At 48.1% G+C, this 13765-nt stretch overlaps 1 protein-coding gene across 2 annotated transcripts; it reads right to left on the bottom strand.

Moving 5' to 3' along the window:
- Positions 1-5209: 5209 nt before the first annotated feature.
- Positions 5210-12476, bottom strand: ALAS1 (5'-aminolevulinate synthase 1). 2 transcript variants are annotated; one of them, XM_062610304.1, is made up of 11 exons: positions 12214-12476; positions 11705-11824; positions 11292-11498; positions 10140-10295; positions 9836-10058; positions 9192-9376; positions 8427-8606; positions 8061-8225; positions 6721-6989; positions 6081-6243; positions 5210-5500 (listed from the first exon to the last, which is right to left on the bottom strand). In XM_062610304.1, the coding sequence occupies exons 1-11, from the start codon at positions 12401-12403 to the stop codon at positions 5340-5342; spliced, it is 2019 nt and encodes a 672-aa protein (XP_062466288.1). In that variant the 5' UTR covers positions 12404-12476; the 3' UTR covers positions 5210-5339. The 2 variants fall into 2 exon arrangements, with proteins under 2 accessions (XP_062466288.1, XP_062466289.1); XM_062610305.1 differs by lacking the exon at positions 11705-11824.
- Positions 12477-13765: the final 1289 nt, after the last annotated feature.

The raw sequence follows: 13765 nt of genomic DNA, 5'->3' as shown, positions 1-13765 counted from the left end.
GATTCACAGCTCACCCTCTGTTAATTTAGGCTGAACACCAGTGGATCAGAACAGAGTGGGGCAGGAGGGCGCTGAACGCGCAGGCAGAGCACGGAGCAGTGTGCGTGCTGGGGTCCCCTTGGAAGGGGGGTTACAAAGCCAACACTGAGCAATTCCCAGGCGCAGTTAAGGCGCTCACAAACCTGGCTGCTGCCTCCTGCCCCTGTGTCCCACCACCCAGCAGGCACACGAGGGGTCACACGAGCATTGCCCCCTGTCTTTAAGGTGTGAGTTTAAAAAGCCTCCCCTGCTATGGACCAAAAGCCCTGGGGTTTGAGGTGATGCCTAGGAAGCCTGCGTTTGGTTGCAGCCACTGGCGACCCCATGGAGCACGTGTGCCATGGGACAAGGCCACCCCATAGCAGTGTTTGCCCAGCCGGAGGGAGCAGCAGGGCACAGCCAGCTTCAGAATGAGGAGGCAGCTGCCGGGGGATGGAGCTGAGCACCCCCAGAGCCAGCCCAAGCACTCAGGTCTTTAGGACTTGCAAAGGAGGGTTCATGGGCTTTATGGCAAACAAGCCACAGGGAAAAGGATGGAGCCAGGATTTTTCCCCATGGGATCCCCGGTTTGAAAAGTGCAGAATCTCAGAGATAAATCCTTTGGCTTCTGCTCCCCTTGGAGCTGAAGCAGAGGAGCTGCAAACGAGTTACACCTGGTTGTAAGCCGACCGTGTGAATTGGAAGAGCCACCTGGCATCTGGGCTATGGAGCCACAGGTGCCTGCGGGAAAGGGAGATGAGCCCTCGCACTCTCAAAAGCTCCGTATCCTGCCCGAAGCCCCCCCTGAGGGATGGTGGCTCCAGGGAGGAGGGTGCAGCAGTAAGGAAGGAGAGGTTGTTTTCTCAAGGGGTAAGTTTATCCAGGACCAGCTTCCCCCGGGACTGTACAAGCTTGGGCTGTGGGTGGGAGCGTGACCTGATGAGGGTTTGGGGTCAGCCTGCGGCACAGATTGTCCTAAATAATGAAGCCTGGCTATGTGGGGCTAGCAGCTCTGGGCCAGGGGCTACCCTTGCAGTAGGCTTCAGTGCCTTCTGCCACCATGAGCAGCAGCCCAGGTGCTCTCTGCCCGAGCTACAGCAGGTTTGCAGTGAGTCCCCACAGGCATTTCCCCATCCCAGTCACTGGCAGCAGGGCAGGAGGACCTGCTTACAACCCTCTTTGCAAGGAGCTCCCTGCTGCTGTTCCCCAGGGAGCAGCAGTTGTGGGCATTGCTCCCTGTCTCTCCCCCCTGCACGCCTTACCCCATGGCTGCCAAGGAGCTGGCTCTTTTGTGTGCTGAGGTGGCCAAACCAGGCAGGCAAGGGGATGGCTCCTGTGCTGTGGCTGCAGCATCCCTTTGCAACCCCTTGCTGGGATGGAGATTCAGGCCAGAGTCCTCCTCCTCCTGGAGAAGGAAGAAGGGATGCTCTCAGGAATGGTGGATTTTCCTCATCCCTTAAAGCCTGGCACCTCCCTGGGGAGTATCAGCTCATCCAGGCTCTGATGGGGGTCAGGGAAAAACCCCAAACCATGGGGCTTGCTTCCCACCTTCTGCTCCCTGTGAAAGCCATGGAAGAGGGCACGGCTTAAAATCTCTGCTCCCTTGGATGTTTCCCTGCATTAACACCTTGTTTCTGCCTATCCCTACAGGCAGCGATATGGGCAGCTGTTCCCAATGATTTAAAGCTTAGCTAATACTAAACATCATCTAAAAGTGTCAGTTCAAGGTATAATCCTAGACTGGTGTGTAGCTAAGTGGCCCATTTGAATAAAAGAAAAGCAGATTTAGACCTATGATGTGGTTATTTGGTTGTGCTGCTTGTGTTCAGAGTGAGACCTGCTGTGTGTGTGTATCTGGTGCCTATGTGGGGCAGTGAGTCCCACAGGGAGCAAAGCTTCAGTGTGGGGTTTTCAGTAAAGCATGGGAGCAGGAGAGAAAAAGTCTTTTGGGGGCTGAACACACCCTGTGCTTATTAATGCTGTGAGCCACCAGCACGTGCTGTAAAATGCCCATTACCGGGCTGGAGCATCTCCCCTGATCTGCAGGTATCAGGGAGCTGTGGTGTGGTGGGCAGGGATGTGGTGTATGGTCCTCTCTGTGCCCAGAGACCAAGCAGGGCAGCGTGAGATGTAAACGGGTACAAGGCACCAGGGATGCTAGAACCATTAATCTGGTGGTGTCAATAATGCTCCTATTACTGTGATTATTGCTATTGCTGCTATTCCTGGCTAGGAAACAGTAAGGACTTAATGGCTGAAAGCAACAGCAGCAAGAGGAGGTGCTCAGAATGGTTTCCAGAGGATTTGTTTCCCTGCAGCAGTGTGTGTAGGCAGGGGATAGCTGGGGCTGGATGAGGCGGCTGAACACCTCATGCAGCATGGGGCAGAGGGAGTGTGCAACAGCATCCTCATCTGTCTGCAGCAAAGTCCTGCTGGCGGTAGAAGCTGTTGCCTGGGCAGAAAACCAAGGCCTGCAAAAGCTTCATGAACATTAGTAGCTCTGCAAGACAGGAATCTCTGCCTGGTGAGGCTGTGCCACAGACGGGTGGAGGAGGGAGCAAGAGACAGAAGGCACCACAGCCTGCCTTGCCTGGCACCCAGTCCTGGCCGTGATGGAAGAGCACTCTCCTGAGGCTTCCTCCCATGACCTGTCTGCACTTGAGATCTCTTCTCTGCTCCTCTATGCCCAGGGTGTCTCCCTGGCATCAACAGGTTGAGAAAGACAGAGGAGTATGTGTTTAGGGCTAGGCAGGGTTCAACTAGATGAATGATTTTTCCCCAGACAAATATTAGCAGTGGCTTTACAGCTGCGTTCTTGCTTACTCTGCCACTGCCACGGGCCGTTTGTCTCAGACTTTAAACATCTTTTACTGATTACATCCTGTATGATTTTTCCAGGAACCAAGCTAAAGCTTACATAACTATGGTGGTTATGCAACCCGCCGTTCAGGTTTTGTTCGCTGGGAGACAATACGTGTTTGGTTTTCATCCTTTGTCCTTTTCATGGGGGAAAAATTATCCTTTCATTGGATTTGTCTTTCTTTTGCAGTTAAGCGATGGACTCCTGGTCTCTTGCTGCCCACTGGCTCTGCTTTCACACCCTTGCTTGCCAGCGCTGGAGCTTAAGGTAACTTGACGCATTTGCCATTAATGGGTGCAGAGGTACTGATTGTCTTGTGCTGAGGTTAGCTGTGCTCCTGTCATTTCAAAGGCTGCTAGCTTTGAATCTTGGGATTTGGCCCTCTCCTGAGGCTAATCTGGAATCATGTTTGCTTCTGGTAGCTGGTACCCCTTTTGTGTCTTGTTTCTTCTCTGCAGTATGGAATTTAGAGTAGCTGCTGTAAAGACTAATAGGAAAACTTTGGCTTATTAACTGGTATGTAAAATGCACTGGGCCAATTCTGCTTTCGGGGAAGAAACTAGAAATGCAAGTAACCTTGTGCTGTCAGATTATGGCTATATGTTGGAGGCAACATATCCTGTGCTGTCCCCCCACCCTTGACTGCTTATGCCCGCAGTTTGAAGTGGCATTGAAGGTGCATTACGGAGTTAGGGGCACTGTTCTACGAGAGATTGTTGTAGGATCCATGGCTTTTTACTTGGTATCACAAATTCATGTAGTAATGTTATCTAAATAATGAGAAATAATAATATAATGTGTAATGAGAAAAGCTCTGTAATGGAGATGCATCTTAATTTAATCTTAGGCCACAAACTGCCTGTGGCAAGGCAAGGAAGTCAAGGTGTGGCATTGTGCTTTTCCTTGAGTAGCACTGAACTTGCCTCTCAGTAAGACCAGAATAATGTTCCAGCATGCAAAAACTAATCCACCTCCTCAGCAATGCAGCTACTCACATGATGATAACCTGGTGGTGGGTTTGGGTACACCAGTTCATAAACTGCCATGTTAGCAGTAGAGCTAAATTAACATATTAATCCTACTGACTGTTATTAGACATTAAGAGTGATGGTGGGTTGCTTCCTCCCTCCTACAGAGCCCCTGCATGTGCTGGGCAGCAACCACATGCCTGGCTGGCACAGGGCTTTTAAAGAGTAGTTTGACTGCTTGCAAAGTCAAATACCTTTCTAAGAAGTATTCTTGGAGTAGCAGCGTGCTTCAGTCTGTGCTTAAATGACTGGTGACTTCCAGTTGATTTTGCTTTAACTTGGGTTTCTATCTCTGTAATATGTGGCTATTTGTGATACTATAATGGATCCCTAACGGGAGCTTCACAGCATGCCCATGGGTGTGACAGCAACCGGCAGTACCAGGAGGCTGGCTTGTTACATCCAGAAAGCAAAAGTAGCTGCTAAGGGACTTCCAGAAGTTACTGGACATCCTTGTACATGAAGGAAGCAGTTTAGTGCTTTGCTCTAGACTTCATGCCAATGCTGATCTATGAGTCTACAGGTACGCCCACAAAATTGCCTCCCCTTGCTCAAAGCAAGCCCTTGCTATTCTTGAAAGCATTAAGTAGCACAGTAATGAGGCAAGAGACCTAAGGTTTCAGACTATCAGCAGTACTGATATTCTCTTACAATGACTTCTGTCAGAGACCTGAATTACTAGATTGCTTACTGATATTCAGTTTTTGCACTGAAGTTTAGCTCTGAGGGCACTGGAGAGCAGAACATGCAGAATTAAGAGACAGGGAGTCAGAGGAATTGTCCATCTACCACCTGTAGTGGTAGCCCTGCCTTCCTGTCCCAGCCACTGTACCACCCTTCAGTTTTCAAACTGTCAAGGAGCCACAAAATACCACTTATTAAATTACGTTAGCCCTTTTTTCCTCCTAATAGTGAGCACCATACTGAACACCAAAGGGGGAATGCATCTAGTGGAACCAGTTCCCATCTCTTAAATATGTATGTGAACTTATACAGCATTTCTTAAGCAGCATACCCTTGCTGAAGTTTTAATGTGCATGTAATACTACACGTGCATGTTTTCAAAAGCTTTTGGGTAAAAGCTCATGAGGAGCCATAAATACCTATTTTTTCTTTCTTAATAAGTAAACCCATGCCTTGTAGTATACCAGGAACATTACTGCTGTTCTTCTGGCATACTGTCAATTGAAAAGGCAGTAGTTCAGCTGAAGGGCATTAAGCTGAAGACCACTTTATTTCATCAGATGCCCTTCCACCCACTTAACCCCCTTACAGAAGAAGGAAACAAAACCACAACTGGGCATAATGGCTCTAGAAATTTATTTTCAGAGCTTAGTGCTTCAACTATGATTAAAATACTTCTTAAGCAAATAAAAAATATGCTACTGACTGGGTACTAGAACTAGACAAAAGTACAACTAACACCACTACTTTCATGCACTGACAGATAATAGTTTGCTCATGCCACTGAAGTAGGATCTTTCCCGTTCACTCATCACTTCAAAATGTAGGGGTCTTCTACAGAAGTTGCATTCAGCTGACGAATGTGGCTTCAGCTCCAGCCCAACATCCTTCCATGTAGCCAGCAACTTTTCTGTTAAGAACAGAAATGTTCATTAAGATCAAGGCTTAAGACAGTTCACTGTTATAGCAAAGCAGCAAAAGTGAGGTGTCAGTGTACTTATTTTCCCAGCAAGTGAGAAGGAATAACAGGAACTCAGTGTGACATAATTTACTGCTTGAATGAGGTGACTGGTCTGCAACTAAGTCTCAAGCTGTTCTCATACCACTTCTGACCGGATCAAGTAGCTACTCTCCCTGGACAGATCCATGTTTAAGACAGGTTAACAGTTGGGCAAAGAACAGCAGTTTTCTTTGGACCCCACATAACAAATAAAGGTTGGTTTGGACAATGCATGTGCAGAGCCCTGGCAGAAGCAGCTGTGACAGAACCAACTGGGTATAGGCCTTACACATTCCAGGTTTCAATGTGCTGCCCTTCACTCATCATGCTCAAAGAAGGCTAAGTGCAGAAGTACGCACGTGTATGCCACAGCAGTAGGAAGACATTGTGCAGCTAGTGACACCTCAAGCTTAAGTGCTTCCTAGTCTCATCTTTAAGACTGCATAGACAGCCCAGTATTTTCATTGCAGTAATGCATGAATCCACTCACCAAGAAAATAACTCATCATCTGAGGGGTGTGGTGAGGCGTAGGGGCAATACGCAGTAGCTCTTCTCCACGGGGAACTGTCGGGTAGTTGATTGCTTGGACATAGATGCTGTGCTGGCTCATCAGCTTGTCACAGATCTCTGTATTTTTAGCAGCATCTGCAACCTGAAGTTTGAGATTTTTGATTAGAAGATCAACCAAAAATGTGCAAGGTGGCACAACTATCAGCTCAAGTTAGCTAGCCACAAGAATCAAACAGGACCAATCTCCCCTGTGCCACTATAAACAGCATGTATGTCAGAAAGAAGGGCTAAAAGCTTGTGCCGTGTGTGGAGCCCTCTGGGCATAAGCACATCACTGCAGCCTAGGTAGGCTGCTGTTTATACCCAAGTCTTCTTTTTACTAGCTTGTTACCTGTTTCTTTGCTTTCTGTATACTGTCAGATGGTGGGTTTCATACGCTTTATCACTCTGTTTCACAACATTTATAGCAGGCAGAGGGTCAACTTAAGAGAGACTCCTAGCACATCACTGCTGAATACTAGGACAGGTTTGAACTTTGTGAGGATAGTATCTGAAAATTTGATCATGGGCAGGAAAACAAGCAGCAGAGTCCTGTGCCAACAGTATCCACAGTACTCACCCTCACTGGAATGATGTGGCTAGGGCAGTGCACCACTGGAAGCCCTGCATCCATCAGCATCTGTCTCATAAGCTTCACATTGCGTTGGTGCTGGCGCCTCAGAACTTGTCCTTCTGCACTCTTTAGAGTTCGGACAGATTCTAGGGCACCAGATAAGAGCATGGGTGGCAGGGACGTCGTGAAGATAAAGCCAGCAGCATATGAACGCACAGTGTCTATCAGAGAACTTGTACTGGAGATGTAGCCTCCTACACAGCCAAATGCTTTGCCTGAGGGGATAAAAAAGAGGGTAACCAAGATTATTCCTTCCACCCATTAGAATAGCTTCAAGTATTATAGCCTTTCACTTAAAGAGTTATGTTGACTATGTACTTAATGTAGTCATGATAGGCCACAATTCTAGCCCCCTCTCCTAATCTTGTATTTACTTAGCACATGTTACAGCTTTGGTTTTAAGCCAATCCTGATCACAGGGATTAGTTACTACACAGTAATGTAGTTATTACACACCAAGGAGAGTTCAAGGCTCTCTCATATCCAAGTTTTGATTTTGGGGAAGACCTTATAAGCCAAATCATCAAGCAGAGACTTCAATAGTCATCCTAAGTGATCAACACTAAGTCTCTCAGATTTAAAATAATCTGCTCCAAGAACACTAGAAATAGCCTATGCTCCTAAGGAGCACTCAAGGTTGTTATTGTGATTGTGCAGTCAACACCAGCCCCCTCTTCCAAATGGTTAGATACCAAAACTGAGCCACAGATACAACCAGGCTATCTGGTCAGTGCTTCCACTTCTTTTGGGCTGTAACCTAAGACTGTAGGTTTTAAAGCCCTGAAGTTTCCTAGGAAATTTTGTGTTTTGAAAGTTGTTTCAACAACTTCCCTATTTGCAGGAGTAAGCTTACCCCTAAGCCTGCATCCTACTCACATAATGGCTGTCACTTCAGTTCCTGCCAAATCTCTTTACTAACTCCCCATCTCAGGTTTCTAGATTAGGAGCACTCCATTTCACATAAAAGAACTACTAAATATATAATACCCTACTAGCATTCTCACCTGAATTTATTATCGAGTTGTATAATACGTCACCAGAGGATTTTTTGCTAGCTTAATTTAAGTAAAAAGAGACAATGCTACCTCAACTGATCTGTAAGGCAGTGTAAGTAGCTTAACACAAGCTTTTCAAACTGTGGGGCACATTTAAATCCTTTGGGCTTGAAAGATTCTAGCCCCCAACAGCCCTTAGCAAGTTCATTTGAACAGGCTGATTTTGAGTTAATCCACTTAATTCAGCTGCCCAGAAGCTTTGCTGCCTTAGCTTCTGTAAAAGTGCCATACCGAGCGTTCCAGAGATGATGTCCATCTTGTGCATGATTCCATCCCTGTCTCCTATACCACCACCTCGAGATCCATACAGCCCCACAGCATGCACTTCATCCACAAAAGTGATTGCCCCATGCTCATGGGCCACATCACACAGCTCTTCCAGAGGACAGACTGCACCTAGGAGCCAAAGCAGTGAATGCAGTTTAGCATTCCCTGTACTCAGCTTGGATAAATACCAGAAGTCCTCCCAAACACAAGGCATTTCAGAGAACTGCTTTATGAAAACCCTTAAAGCACCATATACTTTTAGACACAGAATACAGATGATTTGAGTACTAACTGCAGTGAAGGGGAAAGAAAGGTTTCACGTCAACTTACCATCCATTGAGTGAACAGTTTCAAATGCAACAATTTTGGGGGTAGATGGATCAGATTTCTTCAGTAGCTCTCGAAGATGGTTGACATCATTATGCCGAAATATGTGTTTTGGCACTCTGCTGTTTCGGATCCCCTGGATCATGGAGGCATGGTTTCCAGCATCAGAATAGATCTCACAGCCTGAGGAAACAGCCCAGTTACACTTTAACTACAGAAAGCATTATCTGATTACCAGCATTGCTTTATGTATGGGGAGTGTTCAGGCAGCAACAGTAGCATGTTCTAGAAAGTAATGCTCCTGGTAAAGAGAGCAAGTTAAAGGTGATGAAGCAGCAATATTATTTAAGGCTTATTTTAGGTATTTCAACTAACACAAACTTGATCTTAACTAACTACAGAAGGGTTTTTCCAAGTTCTTAATATTTTTACCTAACTCTAACTTCTGAAGTTAGAGAGAGGCTCACACCCACAGGTGTGAGGACACCAAATTCCTGGTGCCTCACTTTCAGGTGAAATTTAAATGTAAGAGCAGAAGACTGTGCTTTTTGTCTAATTCCTCCTGCAGTTCCTAGCTCTCACTCTCAATAGGCTGCTGCTACACTTTGCCAAAGTTGAACAACTTGAATATAGCATTAAAACGCCTATACTTGGCTCATCAAGTAGGACAACTCCTCACTTTGAGCAGCCTTTTCCAAAATAAACTCCCAAGTGCTTAGGCTAAGGTTGTGTTTTGTGGTAAATAATGGGTGCAGTTTGAGATCTCACCTGGCAGCATTTTAGCTAGAGTGAAGAGAGTGGAGTCATTGGCTACAAAGCATGATGAGAACAACAGCGCTGCATCTTTTCCATGAAGATCAGCTAGTTCTTTTTCCAAATCAACATGAAATTTACTTGTTCCTGAAATATTTCTTGTGCCTCCTGCTCCAGCACCATGTTGTTTCAGTGTATCCCTGCAGAGGGTCCAAAGAAAGGCATTAGTGTTACTGTGCGACATGAAAATGAATCGAGGACGGTTGCTGAAAACATTCTAGTAACAAGTTATTGCTCTAAAAAGGAACTGATTGCAGAAAGCTGCTGCTGGGCTTCTTTGAGCAACCTGCACAACTCAATAATCCAATAAGCTAAGCAGTCAGTTACCACTGATTGATACACAGCTGCAATATACCACCCAATTTATCTGGTAACATTTAGGAGCTTCTAAGGAAAATCCAAGGAGCAGGGTTAGTGACTGACAGGTACACTGCAGCCTTGGAGCTAGTTACTGTTACATACCCCAGCTCAAGAGAAGAGGGCAAGATGAATTTTATACCAAGAAAAATATCAGAAGTAGTTTATGTAGCACAGTACAGAAATCAATTCTGCAGGCCAACAGAGCTTGAAACTGCCTCTTAGAGCGTGGCACTACTCACATAACTGCTCCACACACACGAGGGTGACGACTCATCCCCAGGTAATCATTGCTGCACCAGACAGACACCTCTTTCTTGGTGATGAGAGAATCGGTGTAGTCATCTGCCATGGGAAAGATCTGTGCCTTTCGGTTCACTGTTTTGAACACTCGGTAGGTGTGATCCTTCTTCTTTTCATCTATCTTTTTCTCAAAGAACTGATCATACTGGAAGGTGGATATGGCTGAAATAAGACAGAGACTTAAGCACACAGGAAATAATCACAGGAGACCAGGTCTGTGGGGGTTTTGCTAGACAATCTTACATTTTGGCAAGTTATCCTGAAGCAGATGAGACACACTTTCTGGTCTTTGCTTCAGGACAATATCCTTAAACTTCTTGAGCAAGCCACTCTGCTCTTCTCCTTCAGTCTCAGTGTTCCTCACTGTGGAAGCAGTTGGTATTTTGGCAAATTCTGTACCTACAGACATAAGTTCTGGTGAGCTTAATGAGCCTGAAGCAAAGTGAAGGGAGTTCAGCAAACATTTTAACTAACTCTTAATTTCTTTAGGAAGCATGTGCCTGAATCCACATGCCCCTGTTTGGATCAACTATTTTATTTGCTTACAATTTTGCATTGTACAAGGTAAAAGGAAAGCTTTGCTGATCAATGATGACAACATAAGATGCGATTTCCTTGCACTGAACCAACATGCTTGGTTCATCATGACTCAGAAAACCACTTTATACAGCTACAGCATTTATCTGCAAGAGTTGGTATACAACTAACCAAAGGCACAGTTCTAATCAGCTGCTTCCTTTTTGTTCCTAGTATTCAGTTAGCACAGATTTTTTTAAACTATGTAACAGAAAACAAATAGAAAAGTAAAATAAGCTTCCTGAGACAGATGGCAAGGTTTTACAGATACAGGTGAGAAGTTCCTTCCTTCGAAGGACAGCAAGCCAGCCAACACCCTTTAGTTCCATAAACAAAACACCCCAACCCATTTACTTGCTTTCCAGCTTGGATTTGTGCTGGTGCTTGCCTAGTACCTTGACCCAGTTTCTTCTATCTCTGCATACACTACCTTTGTCTGTACCAGCACCCTGGTAAAGTTCTCTTCAGTTTTAAGTATCTGCTTTGGGTGACTGCTTCTGTTTCTATTAGGCTGTAACCCAAGATTGTAAATTTCAAAGCTACAAACTTTGGGTGCAAGAGTAACAGATTCACGCATTTAGAGCCAGTATGTCAAAATGCAGCATATGGTACTTCCACATCAAAACCACCCAGGGAAACACTGCACAATGTTGCAGGTATGACATTAACACCTACATTTTCCAACAGCTTTTCACTGCAGTCTCCCATAATCCTACCTGCATAATTTAAGTGGTGACTGTCAGACCTGGCACACTCCAGAGTAAAGTCAGGCACCAAAAGCTCTCAAGGAACCAATGCTTCAGTGCACAGAATACATACCTTTCCTGTCCATCTGCATGTCCTGCACATCCTCTTGGAGCTCTAGGCTGGCTTTGCAGAAAACATTACTGTTCTTATGATTCATCTGAGCTGCCAGGAATGGGCATTTTGTAGCAGAGCCTTGGCTAGCACCAGTAGCGGGGTGGCCAGTGGGTGGCTGGGCTCCATCTGTGTTCTGCTGGGCCACCTCTTTGGCATTTTTGGCCTCTGAGGTGGGGTGGAAAAGAGAAGGCACTTTAGCATCATCATTTTATTACACTGACTTCAGCTTTTTTTACCAATTACCTTTGTAATTAACTTGGCACAAGCCATTCAGAACTACTTAACCAAGCAAGTAATTTTATTTATACAAGCACAAAATCCCAGCAACACCTGTGGGCACCTGAGTTAAGATGCTAGATGTAGCACTGTACCCTTTGAGGGGGAAAAATCCTCTCTCCTTCCTTCCCCAAAGGAAGACCTTCTTTTGAGGAATTCAGCCATTTTCAGCCACCAGTCCTTCCTCTGCTGCAAGCCTCTGTTTCTTCCGAGCGCTAGAGTAAGAATCCCACAAGGAATGTTATTGGGTGGGATAAATAGCTGCTTGAGCATGAGAAACCTCAGCTCGGTGATCCAGGATCACAGATCCCTAACCACAACTCATCACAGGGCATACTGACAGGCCACTCTTTGGTTTATACTATGTCCATGCTTAATTATCACAGTCATTTAAAGGATTAACTAACTCTTATCCCGAAGCTGCTCATTCCAGAAGCTTCCTTCTACGACAGTGTCTATATTTATTTTGCCTTAAAGGTGACTACTGCGTCCCCTGGGGAGCTCCCTGCTACAGCTGCCGTGACCTGCCCAGTGACCCGCTGCCCTCCCTGAGGAGCGGCCCGGCTCCCGGCGCTGTTCTCCTCCCTCCTGGGGCCATACTCACCCCGGCGGGCTGCGGGGGTCTCCTCCTCCGCCTGCTGCCCGCGGGCGGCGGACGTGGCCAGGGCGCGGGGGGCCGCCTCCATCATGCGGGGGCAGTGCTGTGCGTACAGGAGCAGGGAGGGCCCGGCCTTCTGCAAGAAGGCCTGAGAGACGCGGGCCAGGAACGGGCAGCGCCGCACCACCGCCTCCATCGCCGCGGCTGGAGGGGACACCGGACGTGACGTCAGCGCCGCCGCTGGCCGCTACCGGTAAGGACACGCCGAGCCCGGGCAGCGCTCCGCGGCACGGCCCGCTCCGCCGCCGCTTATATAGCCCCGGCCGGCGCGGCGCATGCGCACTGCCGCAGTCCCGGCGCCGCACAGCGCAGGCGCGTGACGCACCGTGAGGGACGGCGGGTTGGGGGTGGTGCGGGAGGCGCCTCGGGGGGCTTGCAGGGGGGACGGCGGTGTTGTGAGGGGACGGAGGGGCGCTGGGCGTCCCTTGGGGTGCCGTGAGCAGAGAGAGGGGCTCTGGGCGTCCCTTGGGGTGCCGCGAGGAGACGGAGGGGCTCTGGGCGTCTCTTGGGGTGCCGCGAGGGGACGGAGGGGCTCTGGGCGTCCCTTGGGGTGCCGCGAGGGGCCGGAGGGGCTCTGGGCGTCCCTTGGGGTGCCGCGAGGGGACGGAGGGGCTCTGGGCGTCCCTTGGGGTGCCGTGAGCAGAGAGAGGGGCTCTGGGCGTCTCTTGGGGTGCCGTGAGCAGAGAGAGGGGCCCTGGGCGTCCCTTGGGGTGCCGCGAGGGGACGGAGGGGCTCTGGGCGTCCCTTGGGGTGCCGCGAGGGGACGGAGGGGCTCTGGGCGTCTCTTGGGGTGCCGGGAGGAGCTGGAGGGGCTGTGGGTGGCTTCCAGGCAGATTTGAGGAGATAGAGGTGTTGTGAAGGCACGGAGGGCTCGGAGTAGCTGCTGTGCATAGAGGGGCAGCCGGCCCAGGGTGCGAGGCGATATCCCACGGGGGGGCATAGCCCACATGCGAAGAAGAGGCGGTAGTTTTCCTGCTCTGGGTTTCCCCTTTGCCTCAGGCAATGCAGCGCTTGTTTCCCAGAAGTACTGGAGTCCCTTACCCCCAGTAGTTTTTGGGGACCCTGGTGTGTCCATAGGAAAAGAACAAAGCTCTGAGTCAGCTGCGTTGGGAAACCCGGTGCTGCTCAAACACATCTCGTGTATTTTCCTCCTAAACATGCACCTCTGACTCCTTGGAAAGCCTGCACAGGGGCTCAGAAAGCAGCAGCTAGTCTCACTGGGGGTGGTGGCGTCCTGAACTTCGCCTCCAGCTGGTATGAGCTTAGCAGTTTCTCTGTTGGTGATGCTCAGACTTTCACCACTGCACTTCTGAAGCGTGGTGCCATTGCCTGAGTTTTGAAGATAAACAAGACTCCTGTGTGAATACCAGCAGCAAGTAAAATTGTATCCTGCATCCTCTGGCTTACAGCGGACATTGAAGTTAATTTGTGTAAAGGAATATTTGTAGGTGGGTTATGATAAAAGGAGCTCTTTATGAACCTGGCTGTCTGAGATGCA

Source organism: Pezoporus occidentalis, unplaced genomic scaffold (genome assembly GCF_034315485.1).
Source record: "Pezoporus occidentalis ecotype Australia unplaced genomic scaffold, CSIRO_AGI_Poc_V1 ctg145, whole genome shotgun sequence".
Taxonomy (NCBI): Eukaryota; Metazoa; Chordata; class Aves; order Psittaciformes; family Psittacidae; genus Pezoporus; species Pezoporus occidentalis.
Note: the sequence above shows the minus strand (reverse complement) of the source record. Positions and strands in the feature narration are given on the sequence as shown.